The sequence below is a fragment of the Chionomys nivalis genome, chromosome 12 (assembly GCF_950005125.1).
Source record: "Chionomys nivalis chromosome 12, mChiNiv1.1, whole genome shotgun sequence".
In the NCBI taxonomy this organism is placed as follows: Eukaryota; Metazoa; Chordata; class Mammalia; order Rodentia; family Cricetidae; genus Chionomys; species Chionomys nivalis.
Genome location: NC_080097.1, coordinates 60,603,796 through 60,627,524, shown reverse-complemented (window position 1 = coordinate 60,627,524; position 23,729 = coordinate 60,603,796). Strand labels below are relative to the sequence as shown.

Genomic DNA, 23,729 nt, shown 5'->3' with positions numbered 1-23,729 from the left:
CAGGGGGAAATGAAGAAACGGCTGGGATGTCGTCATCTTTGGAGACGATACGCGGGGACAGACATGTGTAGTGGAGGTGTAGACCCCATTCTCCTCATCCAGACACTGTGTTAAGCAGAGTTCATTCCCAGAGGTGCATGGCTCTTGGTGTCTAAAAGTGGCCCCATGGGACTGGAGAGATGGCTCGGCAGTTAAGACTATATAGACTGCTCTTCCAGAGGATCAGTGTTCGATTCCTAGCACCCCCGTGGCAGCTCAACCCTTTGCAACTCCAGTCCCAGGAGATCTGGCCTCTGTGGGTACTGGGCACACGTGGCACTCAGACAGACATGCAGCCAAAACATCACAGACACAAAATTAAAATAAATAAATCTAAATACTAAATAAATGAAAGAGGTCCCCATTCTTCAGATGGCCTTGCCCTCAGAATGGCTTGGTCCTCAAAATGGAAGGAAAGGCAGTAGGAAAGTCCATAAAAAGGAGCTGTGAAACCCAATGGGACCTTAGGAGGAGGGGTGCCGTCCAGGCGCTGAGAAGCCCAATGGGACCTTAGGAAGTGGGGTGCCGTCTGGGCGCTGTGAAACCCAATTGGACCTTAGGAGGAGGGGTGCCGTCTGGGCGCTGTGAAACCCAAGGGGACCTTAGGAAGTGGGGTGCCGTCCAAGCGCTGAGAAGCCCAAGGGAACCTTAGGAGGTGGGGTGCTGTCCCTGATTGCTGCTTACATGCAGTAAGAAAACTGCTGGATGGGAGCTGAGACAGAGACCATGAGAATGAGAATAACTGGAATAAATGATCCAATCCTGAGGCCCCTGTGTCTGCGCTGTGTATAGGCTGGAGAGCTGGGAGCACTGGGAAGGAACTGCCTGAGTGATGATGTTCAGAGCTGATCAAAGCTAAAACAGAGAGGTAGAGTGAGCACACAGCATCCTTTCTGTCTAGGCCCAACCCTTCTCTCCCTCTCCCAGTTCTAGTAAATCTGCCAGTTAGAGCCACATGGGTAAGCCAGGTGAAGAGACACACACCATTAATCCCAGCACTCAGGAGGCAGAAGCAGGAGGTCTCTGTGGTCATATTTTCTTTGGACCACCAGCTCACAACGATAGAGAAACATTATTAATTCTGAAAGCTTGGCCTTACCTTAGGCTTGTTCCCAACTAGCTCTTAAAACTTAAATTAATCCATTTATATTCATCTATGTCATACCATGTGGTGTTACCTTTCTCCATCCTGTACCTCGTTTCTTCTTCCATCTCTTGTTGGCTATTAAAGCCTTTTCCCCAGAGTCCTCCACCCCCACTCCACCCCTGGAGAGCCCACCTATCCTCTCTCCTGCCTAGCTATTAACCATTCAGCTCTTTATTACACCAATGACAGCAACCCATCTTCACAGTGTGCAAACAGGACATGACGGATCTCCGTGTGTTCGAGGTCATCCTGGTCTATACAGAGTTCCAGGACAGCCAGGGATGCACCGAAAGACCCTGTAAAGAAAGGATCCACTGGGGTCAGCGCCCAGGGGAACTGCTCCACTCAGATATAAACGACAGCAGTGGCAGGAGCTTAGTCCCAGGTCTCCATCTACAACCCCCCCCCCATGTTCCTCACCTGGCGGGAACGCTCTACCTTCCGCCAGTTTGGCCACAAGCTACAAATATCTACCTGCTGACACCAGATCTGGTCCCTGGTCCCCATCAGAAAAGTGATGTCTGTGCCATCATCCACCCTCTTAGTCATTTGGCCAACTGTCACAGGTCGACCAGCAAGTTCAATTGTTGCAGGGCTCCTTGGCACACTCAGGATCAGGAACCATCTCCCTGGCCACACAGATTCTCCAAGCCCATTTAACTTTCCTCAGCCCCAATATCCTCAGCACAACTGCTCACCCAAGCAAATCCTTGCTATGGCACAAACTTTCTGTTCCCAGGAAATGTAGCCTCAATTTTCCATTGCTCCATAATGGTTCCCTGAACAGGACCTGTCTAACTGTTGCACGAATAATAAAAACCCAGAGACAGATACTGGGGTTCAACCTGAACATCAGAAAAGCAAAGCAGACACACTACCAGAGAGTTTTACCTCTATGAAATCTTCAGACTGAAAGAGAGTGAGTTTGTGTCTCATCCTGCCTTATACTCTTCTCTAGTGCTGGGATTAAAGGCGTGCACCACCACCGCCCAGCCTCTATGGCTAATTTAGTGTGGCTGCTGGGGTTAAATGTGTGTGCCATCACTGCCTGGCCTGTATGGCTGACCAGTGTGGCTGTTTTGCATTCTGATCTTCAGGCAAGCTTTATTTATTAAAATACAAAGGAAATATCACTACATCTAACCAATACGGTGACAATCACTTTCCATTCCTCCAGCTCCACTGAGACCCTAAACAATGAAAAAAGACTATCGACCTGCAAGAAATCTAGTCTGCTGGGTTGTTTTCAAAGTAAGTATACAGGGATTGGAGAGGTGACTCAGAAATTAAGAGAGTATTACTTTTCCAGGTGACCCAACCAATTTTCATCACTATTTGTAACTCCACAGGCAGAGTATCTGATGCCTCTGGCCTCCTAGGGCACACACACACACATATATGTCATTTATTCACACAGACACGCACGCACGCACGCGCACGCACACACACACACGCGCGTGATGAAAAGTCAGATCTTTGGGGCCTGGGGAGGTGGCTCAAAGAGTAAGGTTCTTGCAGAGGAACAGAGCTCAGTCCCCTGGTACCCATACAGTGGCTCACTACTGTCTCTAACTCTAGTTCCAGGGATCTGTCTTGATGTTCTCTTCCGACCTCTCAGAGCATCTGGGAAACTGACATACATACAAGCAAAAACCCTCACACGCATAAAATAAATCTGACAAAATAAAATGAAATCTTTTGGGGATGTGGAGGCATGAGCCTTTAATCCAAACACCTGGGAGGCAGATTCAAGCGGATCTCTGTGAGTGAAAGACCAGCCTGGTCTACAGAAGGCCAGCCTGGTCTACAGAAGGCCAGCCTGGTCTACAGAGGGAGCTCCAAGCCAGTCAAGGCTACAGAGTGAGACTATGTCTCAAAAATTAAAACTACAAGCTGGGTGGTGGTGGTGCACACCTTTAATCCCAGTACTCGGGAGGCAGAGGCAGGCTGATCTCTCTGAGTTTGAGGCCAGCCTGGTTTGCAGAACGAGTTCCAGGACAGGTTCCAAAGCTACACAGAGAAACCCTGTCTTGAAAAAACAAACATTAATTAATTAATAGGAGGAAGACACGTGGGGCCTATGGGTAGAGTGCTTGCCTTGAATGCACAATGCACAAAGCCTTGGGTTCAATCTCAGCACTGACATACATAAACGAGAAACAAATTGAAAGCCAAAAAGATCCCCAGGCTTTTAATTTATCTCTAAGGACAATTAAGTTTCAGTACTCAATCAAGTATCAGGAATCTCCCAACTCAAGGTCTCAGACTCAAGGGTGCCAGACCTCAGCTACTACTCGAGCTCAGACAGCACCCGCCCCGACGTGCACACATGTGCTCTCCGATCAAGCGGCTACAGAGAGCTTTTCCTCATTAGTCTGTCACAGCAACAGCAACAGCAACCTAGTGTGTACTGGGACTCCTGCTGATATGTCAAGGTTGCTGACCTAAGAGGCAAAACCAGAAGCCTTTCCACATCCAGGTCACACAGAGAGTTAAACGTACTTGCCACTCTGGAGCAATTAGCCCAACAGACGGCCTTGTTTACTCTGGTATTACCTGTTCCCAGGCTGGCATGTAGTACTGGCGGTTCCAGGTTGGGTGGGATATATGGCTTACCTACCGGATGCTTCTGAGGTGAGCAAGTCTTACAATATCACACAGCCTACCTTGTCTCCCAACCCTTAGACTTGTAAACAGCTGTAGGGATGTACGCTCCCTAGATTAAATCCAGAAAGTAGATCTGGTAGCTGGCAGCCTGTGAACAGAAATGAAAACAGTTCTGCTATGGTGCTGGGGAAAGATGAAAGGTGTCCAGCACTGATCTGTCTCTCTCGTCTCATCTATCATGTTTTTCTAATACAAAGGTCCTGCAGGATGAAGGGACTGCTTCAATGTGTATGTCTGAGTGGATACCAGCTGTGTGCGGTCCCCACAGAGATCAGAAGAGAGCACTGAATTCCTACAGGCAGTTGTGAGCCATCTAACATGGGTACTGGGAATTGAACTCAGGTCCTCTGGAAGAATATCAAGCTGTCTTAACCACTGAGCCATCTCTTGAGCCCCACAATACACCAATCCTATAAAAACGTGTCTTTAAAAAACCACCCCTAAAGTAGGGTGTGGTGGTGGCGCACACCTTTAATCCCAGCTCTTGGGAGGCAGAGGCAGGCGGATCTCTGTGAGTTCGGGACCAGCCTGGTTGCCTAAGTTAGGGTTTCTATTGCTGTGAAGAGAGACCATGGCCACAGTAACTCTTAGAAGAATATTTAATTGGGGTGGCTTACATTTTCAGAGATTTAGTCAATTATTTTCATGGAGCAACATGGTGGCATACTGCTGCGGGATAATCCTTCTGTATGTTGTGAATATGGACTCTTCTCATTGGTCAATAAAGAAGCTACTTTGGCCTATAGCAAGGCAGAATAAGGTCAGGTGGGAAAGCCAAACAGAGATCCAGGGAGAAAGAAGGGCGGGGTTGAAAGAGGCAAGTCAGCCACTGGAGAAGGAAGATGCTGGAAAGCAGGTAAAGCCACAAAGCCACATGGCAAAAAGTAGATTAATAGAAATGGGTTAATTTGAGTTGCAAGAGCTAGTTAGTAATAAGCCTGAAGTATAGACCAAATATTTTGTAATAAATATAAGCTTTTGTGTGATTATTTGGGACCAGGCTCAGTCAGAACAAAAGAAAAACTCTACCTCCATTTACAGCATGCGGGCAGACATGGTGCTGGAGAAGTAGCTGAGAGTCCTACATCTTGACTCAAGAATGTGGCTTAAGTGTATATGAGACCTCAAAGCCCATCTTCAGAGTGACACACTTCCTCAAACGAGGCCACACCCACTCCAATCTCCTAATGGTGCCACTCCCTTTGGGGACCATTTTCTTTCAATTGGTCTCTATAGAGAGTTCAGATTTCGTCTCAAAAAGGGTGGAGGGCTAAAGAGATGACTCAGAGGTTAAGAGCACCCACCTCGGCCCGGCAGTGGTGGCGCACACCTTTAATCCCAGCACTTGGAAGGCAGAGGTAGGTGGATCTCTGTGAGTTCGAGGCCAGCCTGTTCTGCAGAGGGAGTTCCAGGACAACCAGGACTATTTCACAGAGAAACCCTGTCTTAAAAAAACAAAAAGGAAAAAAAGAGCGCCCACCTTATGTTCTAGTTGCTTCTCCAGAGTCACAGCTGTCCCCTCCCCATTTTTTTGACCACACTGGCTGTTTGTCTCCTCAGTAGTGGAGCTCCCCGAGCCATTCCTTGCAAGTCCCTCGAGACGCACGAGTGCTTGGTAAGGTTCGTGGTGCACTGTGACTTTGTGGTAGCCTTGGCTCCCAGCTGCCAGGGTATCTCCCCATTGGGTTTAATGCGATTACAGTACTGCCTTGCAACTGATGCTGCTGGGGGTCAGCAGTGGAGAGTTGTTTGCAAGCTCTGGCCTTTGCCGCTCATCCTGAGAAGAGGGCCAAGGATGTTTCACCACCACTAACCCACTGAGCAGAGAACAAGGATAGGCAAGGAAAAAAGTCAGCGCTCTCAACTACCTAACAAGTTCCCAACTGCCTCACAGAAGAAAACAGCCCCCAAAGGAAGATATCAGAACCGTAAACTTTGATGTTAGCCATCTGCTGTGGAATATTATTGAAGATGTGTCACACTTGTTTATGCTGTGGCACATTTATTTAATGATGCAAAGATGTGTTGTATTCTTTTGTTGCAGATAACTCTGCGAAGCCGTGTTGCTGTGCCCGTTTAAAACACCTGACTGATCTACTGAAGAGCTGAACAGCCAATAGCTAGGCAGAAGAGAGAAACAGGCGGGGCTGCCAGGCAGAGAGAACAAGAAGAACAAGAAGAGGGAGGGGGAAGGAGAAGGAGAGGAAGACTCTGGAGGCTAGTCACCCAGCTAGACAGCCAGACTTGGAGAAAGAAATAAGGAGGAAAGGAAGGAAAAAGGAAAGGAAGGAATGTAGAATATAGAAAAGTTAAAGCCCAGAGACAAAAGATAGAATAAGTTAAGAAAAGAAACAAGCCAAGATAAGGCCAGGCATTCATAAGTAAGAATAAGTCCCTATGTATCTGTGTATTTACTTGGGAGCTGAGTGGCAGGTCCCAAAAATAGCAAAGAGGGGGAAAAAAGACATCTACAGCCATCAGCTACCAATATCCACTCCACTGACATTCTTTCCCAGGAGAGGGAAACACCGGCAGTAGGTCTGGGGTAAAGTGACTTTCTGTTTTCACCAGGTTACTGACAAAGCACACATTGCCACGACCACACATTGTGTTTCCCCCCAAGTCCTCTCCCATTCTAAACGCACGGTCCTTCGGCATGTAGGTGCCTGGCAGGACTTGCTGAGATGGTGCTTTGCTTACTGTTTGTAAAAAATAGTCAGCTGCCCAGCACTCGGGAGGCAGAGGCAGGCGGATCTCTGGGAGTTCAAGGCCAGCCTGGTCTACAAGAGCTAGTTCCAGGACAGGCACCAAAGCTACAGAGAAACCCTGTCTCGAAAAACAAAAACAAAAACAAAACAAAAAAAAAAAGTCAGCTGGGAGGTGGTGGTGTATGCCTTTAATGCCAGAATTTGCAAGGCAGAGGCAGTCAGATCTCTGAGTTGGAGGCCAGCCGGCTCTACAGAGTGATGAGATTCTGGAAAGCCAGGACTATAGAACACAGTGAAACCCTGTCTCCAAAAAAAAAAAATGGGGGGGGGGGAGTCACTGGACATAATATATAACAGGGAAAAGATAAGCACTGCAGCTCAGATGGAAGAGTATTCTGGCAATCTCCAGTCAGAAGTACTGCAGGTCACAGTAAGTGTAGAACTTACAGCCCTGCTCTGGGGAAAGATTTCCCCAGTGTGACAGCCCTGCTCCAGCAGGGAGCAGGGGAGGGCTTTCCTGGTGAAGCTCTAACAGTTCTGCTCCGGTGGAGGAGTGTAACAACTCGGTGTTGCTAGGGAAAAGTTTTCCCACCAAGAAAGTGTTACAGCTTTGCTCTGCTCTGCCCAGGCTGGGTCTCTGATCTGGTCCTTGCCCAAATCTCATTCAAGAGATTTACTGGGAGGGAAGAATCCAGGAGGGTGTCTGCCTCTGCAGAGGTGGGAAAGGCAGCAGCAAACTGAACAGGTACGGGGCTTATAGAGGGCTTCTTAGGGATGGAGTTTTTCCAGGGAGGAGATTTTTTTTTTAGCGTAGAAATTGGTCAGATTTCAGATTGGCGAGATCTCATGTTCAGGGATTGGTTGGTTTTCTGCTCAGGCGGACAGCAAGAGACCTGGGCCTGTCCTGGGCTCTTGGAAACCTCAGACCCACCCCCAGTGAGTTCCAAACAGCTCCATTCCCCAGTGACTAAGCACATGGTGGCCATTCTCATTCAAATTCAAACCAGCACATCGTTAAATGATGCACCAATGTAAAAGTCAAAACAGACACAGAAAGCAGATCGGTGATTGCCACAGTATGGGAGCGAGTAGGGAAAGGCTGGGAGAAAAGGAGTTTAAAGGCCATAAGTAAACCTTCTAAAGAAATTGTTTCACGGGTCTTTATGTGTATTAAAACCCATCAAACTGTAGACTTTGACAGGCGTGGTGATGCACACTTTTAATTCCAGCTGGCAGTTCTCCGTGAATCTGAATTAAGTCTGGTCTACATAATGAGCTTTGGGCCAACCAGGGCTACGTAGCGATACTCTGCCTTTAAATAAATAAACAGGAATTTAAAATAAATTATCAACTTTAATGTAGAAAGTTTTAATGTATGTCAACTACATATAGCTCAAAGACACTGGGTGGGGGAGTGGCACACGCCTTTAATCCCAGCACTCAGGAGGCAGAAGCAGGAGGATCTCTGTGAGTTCAAGACCAGCCTGGTCTACAGAGTGAGTTCCAGGACAACCAGGGCTACACAGTAAAACTGTCTCCAAAAAAAATTTTTTTTTAAGATTTATTTATTTATTATGTATACAACATTCTGCCTTCATGTATGCCTGCACACCAGAAGAGGGTGACAGATCTCATTGCAGATGGTTGTGATCCAACATGTGGTTGCTGGGAATTGAACTCAGGACCTCTGGAAGAGCAGCCAGTGCTCCTATCCTCTGAGCCATCTCTCCAGCCCCAAAATTTTTTAATTAAATAAAAAATGGACGGACAGGGCTGGAAAGATGGCTCAGAGGTTGAGAGCACTGACTGCTCTTCCAGAGGTCCTGAGTTCAATTCCCAGCAGCCACATAGTGGCTCACAACCATCTGTAATGGGGTCTGGTGCCCTCTTCTGGCCTGCAGGGATACACACAGACAGAATATTGTATACATAATAAATAAATAAATCTTTAAAAAAAATGGACGGACAGATAGATATAGATTGTTTGTGTGTATGTGAGTGTTTGCCTTCATGTGTGTCTGTGCACTGTGCATCAGGTGTGAGCCATGGCCTCAGAGTGGTGTTGGGATCAAACCCAGGTCCTCTGGAATAGGAGCCAGGCTTTTTTGTTTGTTTGTTTGTTTGTTTGTTTGTTTGAGACAGGGTCTCTCTGCTTAGCTCTGCTGAGATTCAAGGGGCATGCCACTAGCTCAGCCATTGCTCCAGCTCATTAAAAGTAATCTTTAAAAAAATTCAAGATTTCATCAGTTACACATCAAGTTCAATGTCATGAAATTCTGTCAACAACAACAACAAAACAAAAACCAGGGGTGACCGTGTGGTATCTCAGTGAGTAGGAATGCTTTCTTAGACTGACAGTGGTGGCGCACACCTTTGATCCCAGCACTCAGGAGGCAGGATAGGCGGATCTCTGTGAGTTAGAAGCCAACCTAGTCTACAAAGTCAATTCCAGGTCAGCCAAAGACACACAGAGAAACCCTGTCTGGGGTGTGTGTGTGGGGTGCTTTCTTCATAAGCACGAGGAACTGAGTTTAAATCTCCAGCACCCACATAAATTGGCTGACGTGACTACACTTTCCTGTAACTCTGTCGTTGGAGGAATGGAGACAGGCAGATCCTGAGACCCCATAGCCTAGCTGAAGCAGGGGTTTCCGGCTTTTGAAGAGACCCTGTCTTAAAGCAGCTAGGACACCCTGCTTAGTGCAAACAGCACACACAACACATACAGAACAAGTTATCTCTCTCTAAATAAAATGCTTGTGACGTCAAGAGCTGGTCTTCTCTAGCCAGCGTGGTGACTCCTGCCTATTATCCCAGCATTCTGGAGGCCGAGGCAGGATGGCCAAGAGTTGAAAGCCAGTCTGGGCTACAGCATAAGAGTATCTTAACACATGCACAAAGTGTTCAATCGAAGAAGCTAAAGACTGACTGGGGGCTGGAGACACAGCTCAGTCAGCAGAGTTTGTCCAGAGAGCAGGCAGAAAGCTTAGGTTCCATCTCGAATACTGAGCAGACTTGGACACCATGTCCCACGCAATCAAACACTCAACAGGGAGAGGCAGGAGAATTCATAAGTTCAAGTCATGGGCAGCTACATAGCAAGGTCAAAGCTAGAACTTGGGCTACAAGAAGCCTTATCTGTAATTAACTAAAGGAGATATGCGACTCCATGTGTTTATAGTATGCTTGAGACTCTGAGCAATCCTCCCAAAAAAATGTCTCACCGAAGCTGACAATCCTACATACGTGTCGTTTTCATTCATTCCTAGCAATGTAAGCACAGACATAGATAGTCATGCACCACGTCATTTCTGTCAACCAGTGAGCCCAGCTTATGTTGTTTAGTGAAATAGCTATCGTAGATAAATACACTATGATGTTCCAATGAGTAGGAACTCCTTTGCTGCTAGTTCGAAAAAACTGGCATGCCAGACATGGTGGAACACGTCTTTTTCAGGTAGATCTCTGAGTTCAAGGCCAGCCTTGTCTACACAGTGAGTTACAGGACAACCAAAACTACACAGGAAAACCTCATCTTGGAAAAAAAAAATCAGAAAACTCATTAAATTTTTTTGGTTTTGTTTTGGGGAGACAGTATCTTACTATGTTGCCCAGGTTGGAGTATAGTGACCGTTCACAGGCACAGCCCTACTACTGATCAGAGAGGACAATTTGAACCCGTCTTAGTTACTTTTCTATTGCCACGATAAAACACTCTGACCAAGGCAACTTACAGAAGAGCTTATTGGGGCTTACGGTTTCAGCAGGTTCGTCCATGGCCATCATGGTGAGGAGCATGGTAGTAGACAGGCAGGCATGGGATTAGAGCAGTAGCTAAGAGCTTACTTCCTGATCCACAAATAGGAAGCAGAGTTAGCTGGGAATGGCGCTGGTTTTGAAACCTCAAGGCCCACCCTCAATGACACCACTCTCCAATGAGGCCACACCTACTAATCCTTTCAAATAGTTCCACCAACTGGGGACTATTCAAATATGAGCCTGTGGAGGCCAGTCTTCAAACTACCCCTGACCCACTCTGCTGCTGGTCCCTCCTTAGGCAATGCTAGTGGTCCTTCTCTCCCAGGAAGTTACCACCAAACTGATGCTGGAACTTGTGGTCAGTAGCAGAGTGCATTGTAGCCCTGAACTCCAGGATTCATTCAATCCTCCTCCCTCAGCCTCACCCTGCCTGAATCTGATAATCTCATTGAGTTTAGTTGGGTTTTTCTAGAACTCCTAAAAGCAGTAACGGTCCAAATATTATACATCTTAAGGTGGTAATTGTCAAGAGCTCTCAGCGCTTGACCCTAACTTATGGGTCAAGATCCGTTAATTATGTGTATGGGTGTTCTGGCTGCATGTGTGTGCCTGTTGCCTATGAAGCTCAGAAGAGGTACGGGAACAGGAGTTATGGAAGGTTGTGAATATCATGTGGATGTTGGAAATTGAACCCAGGTCCTCTGAAAAAGCAGCTAGTATCTTTAACTGATGAGTTATCTCTCCAGCCTTTCAAGGGGCATTAAATCGCATCAAAGCACTGCAGGCTATTCTTCCACCCCTGCTCCAAATACCACACTAACCACCCGCCATAGCAATGCCTGGACTCTGACAAATGAGGACCACATTGCTGAAGGGACGAAGGAATGCTTAAAAACCAATCTACCACTTCAGGAAGAACTTACCAATGTCGGCATTTGAGGGATGGTGGAACCTGGGCCAAGTCACTGACCTGGGCCAGACACGTCTAAGGTGCTTTGGCAGGTATCTTTTGGTAGATGCTTTGGTGGTGGTTCTGGCAGGTGCTCACCACTCACCCCTTGGCTAAGTGACTTGCAGAAGTAAGGGAAACAGATGGAGGAAAGACTCACTCATTCCCCAATACAGATGCTGATGGTACCTCATTCAACAGCTTGGGCACTTGAAGAGGATAGAATCTGTTTTCTTGGAGATGGTTTTGTAGCGTCCCACATCTCCATCCTGGGTGGGCAGCTACCCAACCCTCCAGACTGCCCCTCCTGACCTCACTACATGGGACTTGAATATTGCCACAGGTTCCTAGGCTATACTGCTGTCTGAACCAGCACCCCATACTGCCCCCTACTGCAAGCGTAAACTGAGGTCATTCCTCGGTGACACGGATGCTGCACTAAGTATTCTCTATGAACTGATGGTGCCAACCCTCACTCCAAAACTCCTGGGGATTTCAGTGCCCAATCATGCACTACCTCCAAGTCACTGCTGTTAGAGCCAAAGTTAATTCCCCTCTGTGAAATGGACTAGAGATGGCCGGAGTCCATCCAAGGCAGGCAGAAGCTTTACACATACCACGCTCCCCCAGAGTGGCAAATGTCATTTAGAAAAAGCGGTGCAAGGGAGAAAGATGCCACACGCAGAGCTCGGGTGGAGGTTTTTTTATTGGGTGAAAGTTAACGGAAAAGCGGAGAGGGGAGGGGGAGACCAGCCTCTGGGGACAGGAGTGACAGAAGAGCAAAGAGAGACAGAAAGGATGGGAGGCAGGCAGGGCCCTTTTAAAAGGGACCGTAGTGAATGTGCACAGGTAGCGCTCTTATTGGCTACAGCTAAGGACAAAGACTCCAAGGGCAGGCCAGTGCAGATGCCTGAATACTAACAGCGAAGGCTGTATCTCTTTCCTAGAGAAGAGACTGATGGGCCTAATGGACCAGTCAGAAAGCCTACACCCAGAAGCCCCAGGGGAGGGGTGTGTGGAGGTGTGGGGGCAGGGGACGCGCGGACACAGACCCGACTCAGGACCTCACAGGTTACCACCAAATACTGTGTGCTCTACCAGCTCTCACTCAGCTTCTTAGGTCCTTTGGATCCTAGGTAAGGCAGGAGCGCAGACCTGGCATGCCCAGATTTAAGGGAAGCGGAGGAAAACAGGCAGAAAGTAGCAGAGGCCATAACTTCACTTTATTTGTGTTTCCTCCTTACACAGAGCCATCCAAACAACAACAGAATAAGGCAAAGGCTGGAAATGTGCTCAGTGCACGTTCTCGGGGCTGCTCCACAAACCTTGCTTCCCCAGAGCCCTGCTCTGAAGGCTGAGTTCCTGTCCATGCTGCTTCACACCCTGCACTACTAATCCTTCCTGCCCGAGCCAGAGGCCTTTGAGGTCCGTGCTTTGTGTCCCGTTCTTTTTTTTTTCCTTTTGAGAAACAGGGTCTCACTATGCCGCCCTAGTTGGCCTGAAACTCGCTAGGCAGACCAGGCTAGCCTTGAATGCAGAGATCACCTGCCTCTGCCTCCAGAGTGCTGGGATCAGAGGTGTGCACCAGCATGCTTAGTCCTGGAATGCCTACCCCTCGCCCACCGTGACATAAGGTAGGAAAGCAGACTGAAGCGGTCCTCTCTGACGGGCGGGCAGGGGGCTCACAGGTGAACCGTACAGCAGATGTCCTGCACCTCTGTGCTGTGGGGACGGAACTCAAAGCGCTTCCACGGCTCTGACACCGCACACAGGGCTAGAGACCGATGGTATAGGAGCGGCCCGTGGGGTTGTGAATAGAAGAACAGACCGGTGCTGTCACCGCCCACTCGTACCACACCTTCTTAGAATTGCTGCATCGCCAGAAACGCACGCAGATGCTCTGCCCTTCACGCACCGTGATGGGCTGCTGTAACAGGAAAGACAGGGAGGGTTAGGGGGATGCTTGGTAATAAAAATAAATTAGGATAGGCAAAGATTAGATGACAAATGTGGGGTACAAACCTATAACCGCCAGCCTGGTCTACAAGAGCTAGTTCCAGGACAGGCACCAAAGCTACAGAGAAACCCTGTCTCGAAAAAAAAACCAAAAAAAAAAAAAAACCTATAACCCTAGCGCTCAAGAGGCTGAGGCAGAAGGATCAGGAATTCAAAGCCAACTTGGGCCATAAAATTTCAAATCCTATCTCAAAACCAAACAACAAAAGATAAACACAGCAAAATATTTTGACCTTCACAACTTACCTGCTGTGTTAAAATATGGAACATTTAGCGACAACGGGTGATTCTATGAGCATGGACAGGACGCCATGAAAACAACTAAGAGGAGGCCTGGAAAACGATCTGACAGTAGGAATGTTCCCAGAAACCTAGGTCAGTTAGCAGGGCGGCGAGATGAGCAAAGACCCTCACCGGCAAAGTTGAGAGGAATAAACGCTAGAGACGACAGCTGGGAGACAGGAAAATCCACTAAACCAACCCTTAAAACATCATTCCAGATTTTCACCTGAGGGCAGCGGGAAGGCACTGAAGGGGTTAAATAGTGAGGCAAATGCAAATTACAGTTGTAAAAAGTGATTCCTGTCCCAGGTAAAGACTGGGCAGGAGTGGTCAGAGATGCCAGGAGTCCAGGTAAGTCACTTAGGTAACCCCAACCAAGATGTACCAACTTCTCAGAGCAAGTGACAGAGCAGAGCATGGGTTACAGCCAACTAGCCGAGGGGCAGGCATTCTCCCTTAGCCTACAGCCGGAGAGGTGATTCCTACCTTAATGGGGAAGAGGATGGGGAACCATGAGAACATCCCAGGAGAGTGGGTCTCTGGACGGATACCTGTGGAGACGAAACAACGGAATCCTCGAGGCTCCACTTTCCCTCCCACCTACGATCTTCTGTGATCACGAAAGAAAGAATTAAAGATCTCCACTCCCCGACTCTGGGCCCCTGCTAAATTAGTGTGCTGGACCCGAAGGAGTATTCTGGAGCAGCCCCAAGAAGTAAGACTGAACAAATGCCACCCATGCCGTGATGCCCTCTGATACTGTCCCAGTCACTCACTCAGACTGATGTCCCGATAAAGCACCGTCTCAAAATAGCCTGCAAAGCCATGCAGCACCGTGTTCACCTCCACGGGAAACTCCAGGGTACAGTAGCGGTTGTTGTCAATCATAGGATCTGATAGGAAAGATGTGGGGGGATGACAAGGAACCAGAAACCCTAGACGACTTGGTGAACGTAGAGTAAGATCTAGCCCCAGAGGACTAATGCACAGACTTGGATAACAAGGGAGGAAGCAGGACAGCTCACACCCTTCCCAGTCAGGATGGCCATGCAAGAACCTACCTCGGTTGGGATGGCTGAAGGTGAAACAGGGCTGTGGTGCAGACAGCTGATGGAAGTTGTGCAGACGAACCACGTAAGGCATCTCAAACTGTGCCTGCACAGAGTAAGAACCACATAAGGCATCTCAAACTGTGCCTGCACAGAGTAAGAACCACGTAAAGCATCTCAAACTGTGCCTGCACAGAGTAAGAACCACGTAAAGCATCTCAAACTGTGCCTGCAGAGTAAGAGAACAAGAACCAGAGGACACCGACAGGAGGTACCAACTTCCCCAGAGTGAGCTCAAACCCCAGGATCAAAGAAACAGACAAAATCACTGCTTCTCTTCAACCACCTCCTTCAGTCCCAATTTCTTCCACTTCTTCATCTGCTCCACAGAAGAAAATAGAGAAGACTAAAGAATATTTCCACCTTCCAGAAAAGCAGCTCTTTACCTCAGGGTCACGGTCCTTTTCCCGACAGGCTCGGACCTCATTGTACAACTTAGAGGAAGAAATGGGAGCCAGGAAGGAGGTGTATTCTCCAGGGATGCTCACACCATCATCTGCAGAGCAACAGGGTCAAATCAGTTTCCAGATGGAGGGAAATAGCATGTTTGCACTGACTGAAGGCTCCAACAATAAAACAAGCCAAGTCAAGGCTGCTATGGGCATGGCAGGAAGACAGGTTGATGTGCCATAGGGATTCCACTCTTAGACTAATTTAGAGCCACAGAGTAAACACAAAGAAATGTGTCATAGAGTCATGCACTACTTAGTAACAACAAATTCTGCGATGACTGCTAAATTACTATGGAAAAACAACAGTCCTTACACAAACTAAGGTGACTATGTCCTGATGACATAATCCTATGGGACCACGTCATGTACATAGCCCACCGCTGACGGATATCTGTAATCTGATGGTTTTGAAATTTTGTGGGGATCATAACACCCCATGAAAGTTCGCAATGAACATTAAGCTCAAATACCACCCTATGGTAGAGGTTGTACCCTGAGCCTCATTTCAGGTAAATGCTCTAAGGCTAGATCCTAGTGCATACACATTATGATAACTCAAGGAGTCCACAGACCGCAGGTAAAGAATCTCTAGTTCCCCCCATTTTTAGCTCTCTGAAGCTTTGATAGTGGATATCATTTTCTAATCTAGCAAGCAGCAGTTTGCGGCCATATAATTTGATCTGATTCCCCAGGCTGCTTCCCAGACCAGCCAACTGCCTCCAACCCGACCTGGACAAACCTTTCAGGAAGTGCTGTGCTCCATCCAGACACTCAGGGGACAGCTCGTTGTCGGCAAAGGAGCCCAGAAGCTCGCTGACAATGATGTCCGCTTTCTCTGGAGCCACCCATTCCCGCATGTCTGAAGAGACAACCGTCACCTGGCTCCCCCATTCTTCAAACTGCCAGTTCTCCAGCCTGAAACAGGTGATAAAACAGGAAGCATTGGAGCTGGACACTGGGACCCAGGACAAGCTGCCCAGCAAGCAGGCTGCTACTCACGTCACCACAGCATTGGGGTTTTTCTCCACGGCATACAGCCTTATCCGCCGGTCAGCCTGCTTGGCTGCCCGGAGAGATGCATTCACCAGAGGACCCCGGCCTGCACCTAGCACCATCAGTACTCTAAGGAAAGAGAGAGTCAAGCAAACTGAGCAGATGGAGATACAGGCCCAGAGTTCCCCGGGAACATAAGAAAAGCACTCACTGGACATTGGTCTCCTTTTCTTCTTCTGGTACTCGATCTAGCAAACATTTATAGATAGCCTGGGGGGAGGGAGGGGACAGAAAAGCTCACAGCTATGATCCCTTCTTCACTGATCTTACCCTGTGCCCTGCCACCCTGAAGCCAACACTATACCTGCTGATACTGAGAGTATTTGATGGGGTCCTTTTCAAATACTTCGTATGTCTGAGATTCCAGGTTATCCATCAGTGGCTGATAAATGAGAAGAGAGAACAAATGGCCAAAATATCAAAAAAAAATCTCCCATTGCTTCCTAAATTTTAAGTAGGATCCTGGATCACCTACTCTCAAGAGATAGCTCTTGCTATTATTATTATGGCTTTGAGAGATTATTTTTTCAGTTGAAAAGTATTTGTGTATGGGTCTTCTGCCTGTATGTATGCCTGTATACCACATGCAGGCAGTGCTTGAAGAAAGGGCACCCGAATCTGGGACTGGAGTCATAGCTGTGAGCCACCAGGGGAGTGCTGGGAATCAAACCAGGTCCTCCGGAAGAGAAGCCAGTACTCTTAACTGCTGAATAACCTCTCTGGTCCCTTTTCTCATCAAACCTACCTGAAGTGGGGACTGCAGGTAGTCTTCATAGCCTTTGGCAAAGAGTTCATAAGCATTGGGTGGAGGACGATTTTGGCTTAAGTATTCCAAGTACTGGAGGTAGGAGCAGAACTCCTTCTCTGCGTGGTGGTTGGTGCCCGTGATGATAAACTGCACCTCCAACTGTGAGGAAGTCAGAGCGTTAGGCCTAGTTCACAAACCATGATCCTTAGACATTATGGCTTATGATCAGAAGCCCTAACATAAAATAAGATCCACACCCCAGTTCTCCAGCGACATTCCTGGTGCCAAAAAAGGTGGAACTTTGATAAATCTATGAAGTCCTCATATGCCAAAAAAGCATCATCCTGACTCAAAGAACCACAAGTGAGGGGGGTCCCTGCAGGGACATGGCAGGCAGGAACACAATCCCCAAAGAGGTAAGAATGAAAACTCAGTTCAGCCTGACTTAGGCTGCATCAAACTTTGGGAGTCTGACGCCAGGTGGTTCATTGCCAGCATATTTAAACACAGTAGAATTTGAGAAAATGTTTGCTGGGATAATACAATCCCTGGTGCACAAGGAGGAATAATTACATCAAAACTCAACTCAAAGTATCTGTCGTTTCTTCCAAGAAGACGGGTTCTAGAGATAGGCTACCTGTACTAGCTTAAGGGCCTAAGGAAGGATCTGGCCTGGTCTTGGTCATACAGAGAGTGCAGAGGTCATTTGGGCTGTTAGCCACATCTGGGAGCTTGGGGAAATCCCTGGCTACACAGATAATGTAAGGGTCGTTTGACTACTAGTCACCGCTAGTCCTGGCTGTAGAAGTTTGATATGGTCTGGCCCAGCATTAACATAGATCTCCAAGCTATTGATCACTTATATTCCAAGCTTTCTGAATGGGAAACAGGTTGTATGTCCTTCACTCTGAAAGGACAATCCTGCATGCTTAACATTACGGGTTTCTCTGGTGATCTGCGAGTACAATGAGCTTCACACTCCCTACACACCAAGGACCTTTAACTTCTTACTTGTTTGCCTGTTTATTTGAGACAAACAGGGCCTGGCTGGCCTGGAAGGCCAGGCTGACTGAAAACTCAGAGATTTGCTTGCCTCTGCCTCCAGTGCTGGGATGAACGCTGTATAAGTCACCACACCCAGCCTCTTACTTTAAATACTTGCATAACACATTTCTTCTGAAGTTTGGTTCCTTCTCCAGAAATCACAAAGAGAACAATCACCCTGTCCCTCTTCCAGAGGGAAAAAAAGACAAATACAAGTGAGTGATCAGGCGATACCATTGGGCTACCCACCTTGAGGAGCCGGAAGATCAGCCTCTGCTGCATCTTAGAAAGAACAGGAAACCCCTTCTTGTTGGTCAGGAAGATGCTGGTGGGGAGAATGGCTGCTTTGATGGGCTCTCCAAGCCAACGGTCGATGACATGATTAGACGGGAGGTCAGCCCCAATCTCAAGAGCTACACAAAGGAAGAAAAAGGCCTATCACCTGGGGTTCGGCAGGGAATCCAGCCTTACACAAAAGAAGGGTTCGGCAGGGAACCCTGTCTTACTGGGTACAAGTTTTTCCTTCTGTTGAAAACTGGTGGTTGAGCCCAAGGAAAGTAGCCAAAATGTCCAGTACACACACAGAACTCACTCCCTTTTTTTAGACAGTTCTCACTGTATAGTCTTAGATGGCCTCAAACTCACAGAGACCCATCTCCTATGTTCAGGGATTAAAGGTGCATGAAAATAGGCCAGGCGGTGGGAGGCAGAGGCAGGAGGATCTCTCTGAATTCGAAGCCAGCCTGGTCTACAAAAGCTAGTTCCAGGACAGTCAGGGCTACACAGAGAAACCCTGTCTCAAAAACTGACACCCCCCCTCAAAAAAAGGTGCATGAAAATAGAATGGCCAGTTCTGGCTCTGTTCTCAGAGCAGGTCTCAAGTAGCCCAGTATCACACTGAACTCCTGTGAACTTCTGACCCTCTTGTCTCCATCTCCTGAGTGTTAGAACTACAAGCACGTGCCTTTACATCTGGTTTTGTGTGTCCTATGGATCTTACTTAGGGCTTCATGTATATAAGCAAGCAAGTGCCCTACCAACTGACTTACACCCCCAACCTCACGAGACTGTTGATCTTTGTTTTTTTATTTTTACGTATGTCACAAGCGTATATGTATGTACACATACCATGTGTGTGCAGGTACCGTGGAGGCCAGAAGAGGGCATCAGGTCCTCTGGAGCTAGGGTTAATATGCAGTTGTGAGCCATCCAGTGTGGGCTCTGGGATTTGAACTCTGGTCCTCAAAATAGAGCAGTAAGCACTCTGAACCACTGAACCATCGCTCCAATCCTGAGACTGTTGGCTTTTGGTTTGGGGGTTTTTTTTGAGACAGGGTTTCTCTGTGTAACAGCCCTAGCTATCCTGGAACTAGCTCTGTAAACCAGGCTGGCCTTGAACTCAAAGAGATCCACCTGCCTGGGATGAAAAGCAGTAAGCCACCCCCAGCCTGCTGATCCTTACTCCTAGGAGGTTACTCCTAGCCCAGGACCCTTGTGGACTTACCTACTGCAATTCTCTTGCTATAGTCACACAGAGTCCGGAAGTTATGCCACCTGCCCAGAATCAGAAACAAAAATAGTGTCAAATGCGTGACTCACAGCTCAAGGAGCTCGTCCTCCAGTCCCCCATAGTCCTTCCCAACCCCATGCAGGATGAGCAGGAAGAGACGACACACCACATCCACGTCTTCTCTTCTCCACTGTACTCCTCCGTATGTGAAGTTGGGACATTCTCAATGACATCATCTCTCAGGTCCTCTGGAGCCACCAAGGGCACCCTCATCCAGAACTGCATACGAACAGGTACCATTAGTTAGAACACTGTTTTCAACTAATTGGGTCCAGAAAGCTTCCTCAAAAGACCTTGATCCAGATCACAATCTCTTCATATGCTTTTTTAAATTTAATTACATCTGTGTTTAATATTTTTCACATGTCCTTAAGCAGACGCCTAACTTATCTTTTATTTTAACTAGAAACAATCAAGTATTTTCTATGACTTACTTTTGTTTTACAGTGTAAGACTCACTCAGAACCACTCGCCCCACAGATTCTGTTCTGAAACTCTCTACACCACTTTGAGGCTGGAGGTGGGGTGGGACGTGGAAGGTGGGCAGTACTGACATTTCAATTCAGCCAAACGCACTGGGACATAACTAGCAAAAGTACGACTCACAGCTGACTATCACAGCACACACAAGAAACCATACCATGGAAGAATGGTGGCCGGTGTGGATATGGTTGGTCAGAACTCTGGCCAGGTTCGTGTTATCTTCCTGCTTCAGGGGCAACAGGAAAGCTGGAAGACCCAAATATGCCCCAAAATTCAGCTCCTGTAACATGGCCTGGAACACAGGGAACAAGAAAACCATTGAGAGCTAGGAACCAAATACTTTTGAGGTAGGGAGGAGTTAAAACTGGATCCAACATTGTGGCCCAGGCTGTTCTGGAATTCACTATTCTAAGTCAGTCTGACCTTGAATTGGAGGCAATCTTCCTCACTCAGCCGCCAGTCCTGAAACTAGTTCTGTAGACCAGGCTGACCTCAAACTCAGAAGAGATCTGCCTGCCTCTGCCTCCCAAATGCTGGGATTAAAATAGTGCACCATCCCCACTCAGTGATTTTTGTATTTTTGAGACAGGGTCTGTCTACATAGTCCTGGCTATCCTAGAACTATATAGAGCAGGCTAGCCTTGAACTCAAACTTTTTCATTTTTTTGAATCAGAGCCTTACGCTTACTTCGGCAGCACATATACTAAAACTGGAATGAAACAAGGTCTTAGAACGTAGCCCTGACTGGCCTGGAACTCTATGTAGACCAAGCTAGCGTCCAACTCAGAGATCTGCCTATCTCTGTTGAGTTACAGATGTGACCACTACAGCCAGCATTTAACGGTACTCTGATTCACCGGGTTCTAGGGAGTGGCAGTTACTCTAACCCAGTCTGATGGCAGAACTAATTTCTTTTTTTTTCTCCTTTTCTTTTCCTAGCTTGGAGCTCTCAATCCTCCTTCATTATCTCCCCAATGTGGAACAATCTTCCAAATGCTGAGATTACAGGCAAGTGCCACAATACCTACATCAGACCTAATCTTCAAAAGGACCCCAGAGAGAAATCAAATTGCCTTACCGCCTCTGAGTTCCTTCGGATCTTCTCTACTTTCGAGTCGGGATGGATCCACGGAGAAAGCTTTCCCACAATTAGCGTATTCCAATCTGCACATCCCCACCCAAGAAAAGACAAAGACTCACTGAGGTCTGGCATTTTCTTGCTCAATTTCTAGTTCTCAGCAGGAAGGAACGAGTAGAGGGGAAACCAAGCCTTTTCTCTCAGATAAAGATTGGGGACTGCAGCTTTTACTAAGTAAACACGGAGAAACCAAGAGTTACCTATGTCACAGGACTAACCAATATAACCAAGTCAGAAAAGGAGGAAAATGAAGGCCTATAAAGCAGAAGCCATTGCTGCCTCTAATAATGATTAAGGGCACATGGCATGGTCCCTACCCCTTCCCGACAGCAGCAGGTCTGATCGCGTCTGGGGGCCAGGCCGGTTCTTAGCAGGCTCCTGAATGAACTCCCTCTTGAAACGCGGGTGGAAGACAGGCATGCAGAGGAAATCAAACCTACAACCGCGAGAGACTCAGAATTATGTAAAGTGAGGACCCGGAGATCCAACCAACCGGGTTTAAACTGTCTTGATTTTTGCACAGTTCTATAAAGTCATCAATCACCCCGCGGGCTACTAAGTTCAGCCCAGCCTGGGGCACACACTTTTCACTACACTGTATGTTCATTTCTTCCCAAACACAGTCGTGAGAAAGATGAATGAGAAAAGATGGACAACCAAGTCAAGTAGCATTCTTTCTTCCCTGATAACACTGGCTTTCCAGGACTGTGGAATCCAGATTTGTTTCAGTAGTGCCCATGCCTCCCCAGCCAGATCAACCTCTTCTCTCGCTTGCCCCTTGATACTTCCCTCTACTCTCAATCTTGGCCTCCAAGGCCCTAGATGGGCTGACTTGCGTCCCTTTTTTAATTTACCCATTAAGTCCCCTGACTTTTGAACTCGGTGACCACACGCCTCCCCGAGTTTCATCCTCTCGTTCTCGGGGCCGAAGTCTTCCCCACTCAAGGAGTAATGGTGTCTCAAGCCCTCATCCCCAGCGGGGGACTAGTCTGCCCTCCTTGGTCCCCAAATTTGGATCCCGTATTCCTCTGGCGGAGGCCCAGCCCTCACCCCTGCTTGGCCACAGCACCCAGTGTATCAGCTATTTCGGGGACGCAATTCAGGTCCCTGCCGCTGGACACGCGGCTGCCACCGGCACCTCCGACTGCCATCGCCGCCATCTTTTCCCTCGCGCGGCCCACGCCGGGATTCCTTGATACTAAGGACCAATCACAGAGCTGAGAAGAGTCCCCGGGAGGCGGGACAAGTCGCCCTAACAACCAGAGCGTCTTCACAGCTTCAGAGCGGAGGCGGAGGGGACCCTGAGGCCGCTCCCGCCAATCCACAGGCCGCACGGTGACGTAGCTGTGGCTCCCTGGTTCTACCAATGACAACCTCGCACTGGTGACGTCCTGCAATCTCCCAGAATGCCCTGTCGGTCTGAAGCGCTCCAGAGAGACTACAGGTCCCATGCAACCCTGCAGCATAAGCCTGAAGGATCATCATTGGGCAAAGACAGAGTGTCTGCGGGCCAGTGGCGCAATGGATAACGCGTCTGACTACGGATCAGAAGATTCCAGGTTCGACTCCTGGCTGGCTCGTTGGGACTGGTACTCCTTTATTTTTGCATCCCTTGCAAATAGATCATATTGTTCCTAAACAACGAGTTTAGACGTATTTTTCTTTCCTTGTCTCTCAACCACTTTATTTCCTTCACTCTGCTCACGCTGTCAATTTCAGGTTTTAACGTGCTTGGGTGTTGCAGCCAAAGCATGCTGGCGTTTCTCGCTCGTCTTTTCAAAGCGGCTTATATAATTAAGTGAATCTGAGCATGAACATTTCAGTGAATGGACTATTAAAATGAGCTTTGTCTCATTACTATGCTACACTTAAAAATAGACCGTAGTAACTTAGCCACTAATTCCTAGTGATTCTGTCTCAAACACGGATGTAAATAAACATCTTCGCGTGCGCACTCCCCTTAGAGAAAAAGAATTCAATGGAGGTTACGATGCCCAAGAATCATGAAACTGTTTCGCATTTCCTCCAGTCCACAGCTGGAAAAGAAGGAAATGACAGAGGAAGGAAAGACCTAGGGAAGGAAATAGGAAACACATACCTGAAGGCAAGAAGCCCACAAATGTTGAGGGCCCTCGAGGCCAATCTGGTGGAGGCATTTTCTCAGCTGAAGTTCCCTCTGCCTTGTGTCAGCTTGACAAAAACAAACAAACAAACAAAAAAGAAACACACAAAAAACAAAAAACTAACCAGGACAAGGAGGCGTTGACAGAATTCAGGGACTCACTGAGTAGCAAGGAACCGAGGAGTAGGGGTGGAGGGGAGGGGGTGCGGGATAGGGATGACACACCCAGCGGTTTGTCCTTGCAGTGGGAGCATTCAGGGAGAATCAGATCTGGGGTTCGGGTGTGTAGAATTGGTCATCAGGAGGATGCTGTGTAATAGAGAGGTGCATGAACAACGATCTGGACCAGACAATATTTGGAAGTTTCCAGACGAGAAGGCTTGACTAGTGAGATCATCGTGGATTCTGGGAGACAGTGCCCTTGGCAACACAGGAAGGATGC

General features: G+C 47.9%; 1 protein-coding gene and 1 non-coding gene across 3 annotated transcripts; one reads left to right on the top strand and one right to left on the bottom strand.

Moving 5' to 3' along the window:
- Positions 1-12,149: 12,149 nt before the first annotated feature.
- Positions 12,150-23,281, bottom strand: Prmt5 (protein arginine methyltransferase 5). 2 transcript variants are annotated; one of them, XM_057786666.1, is made up of 17 exons: positions 22,216-22,331; positions 21,483-21,601; positions 21,106-21,191; positions 20,184-20,318; positions 19,650-19,762; positions 19,478-19,527; positions 18,223-18,386; positions 16,927-17,088; positions 16,486-16,563; positions 16,333-16,391; positions 16,128-16,250; positions 15,868-16,043; positions 15,063-15,172; positions 14,629-14,722; positions 14,344-14,460; positions 14,054-14,118; positions 12,150-13,196 (listed from the first exon to the last, which is right to left on the bottom strand). In XM_057786666.1, the coding sequence occupies exons 1-17, from the start codon at positions 22,323-22,325 to the stop codon at positions 13,044-13,046; spliced, it is 1,914 nt and encodes a 637-aa protein (XP_057642649.1). In that variant the 5' UTR covers positions 22,326-22,331; the 3' UTR covers positions 12,150-13,043. The 2 variants fall into 2 exon arrangements, with proteins under 2 accessions (XP_057642649.1, XP_057642650.1); XM_057786667.1 differs by lacking the exon at positions 22,216-22,331 and adding an exon at positions 23,264-23,281 and having other exon boundaries at positions 12,151-13,196.
- Positions 22,673-22,745, top strand: Trnar-acg (transfer RNA arginine (anticodon ACG)). The gene has a single exon. It is a non-coding gene; the product is annotated as a tRNA-Arg (tRNA).
- Positions 23,282-23,729: the final 448 nt, after the last annotated feature.

Excerpts from the sequence above, each read along its gene's own strand:
- Prmt5 (XM_057786666.1), bottom strand. The coding sequence starts at position 22,325 with ATGGCGGCGATGGCAGTCGGAGGTGCCGGTGGCAGCCGCGTGTCCAGC. Across the intron at positions 20,319-21,105 it reads TCCGAAGGAACTCAGAGGCG|GCCATGTTACAGGAGCTGAA; the intron begins GTAAGGCAATTT and ends CCTGTGTTCCAG. Across the intron at positions 16,392-16,485 it reads AATACTCTCAGTATCAGCAG|GCTATCTATAAATGTTTGCT; the intron begins GTATAGTGTTGG and ends CCCTCCCCCCAG.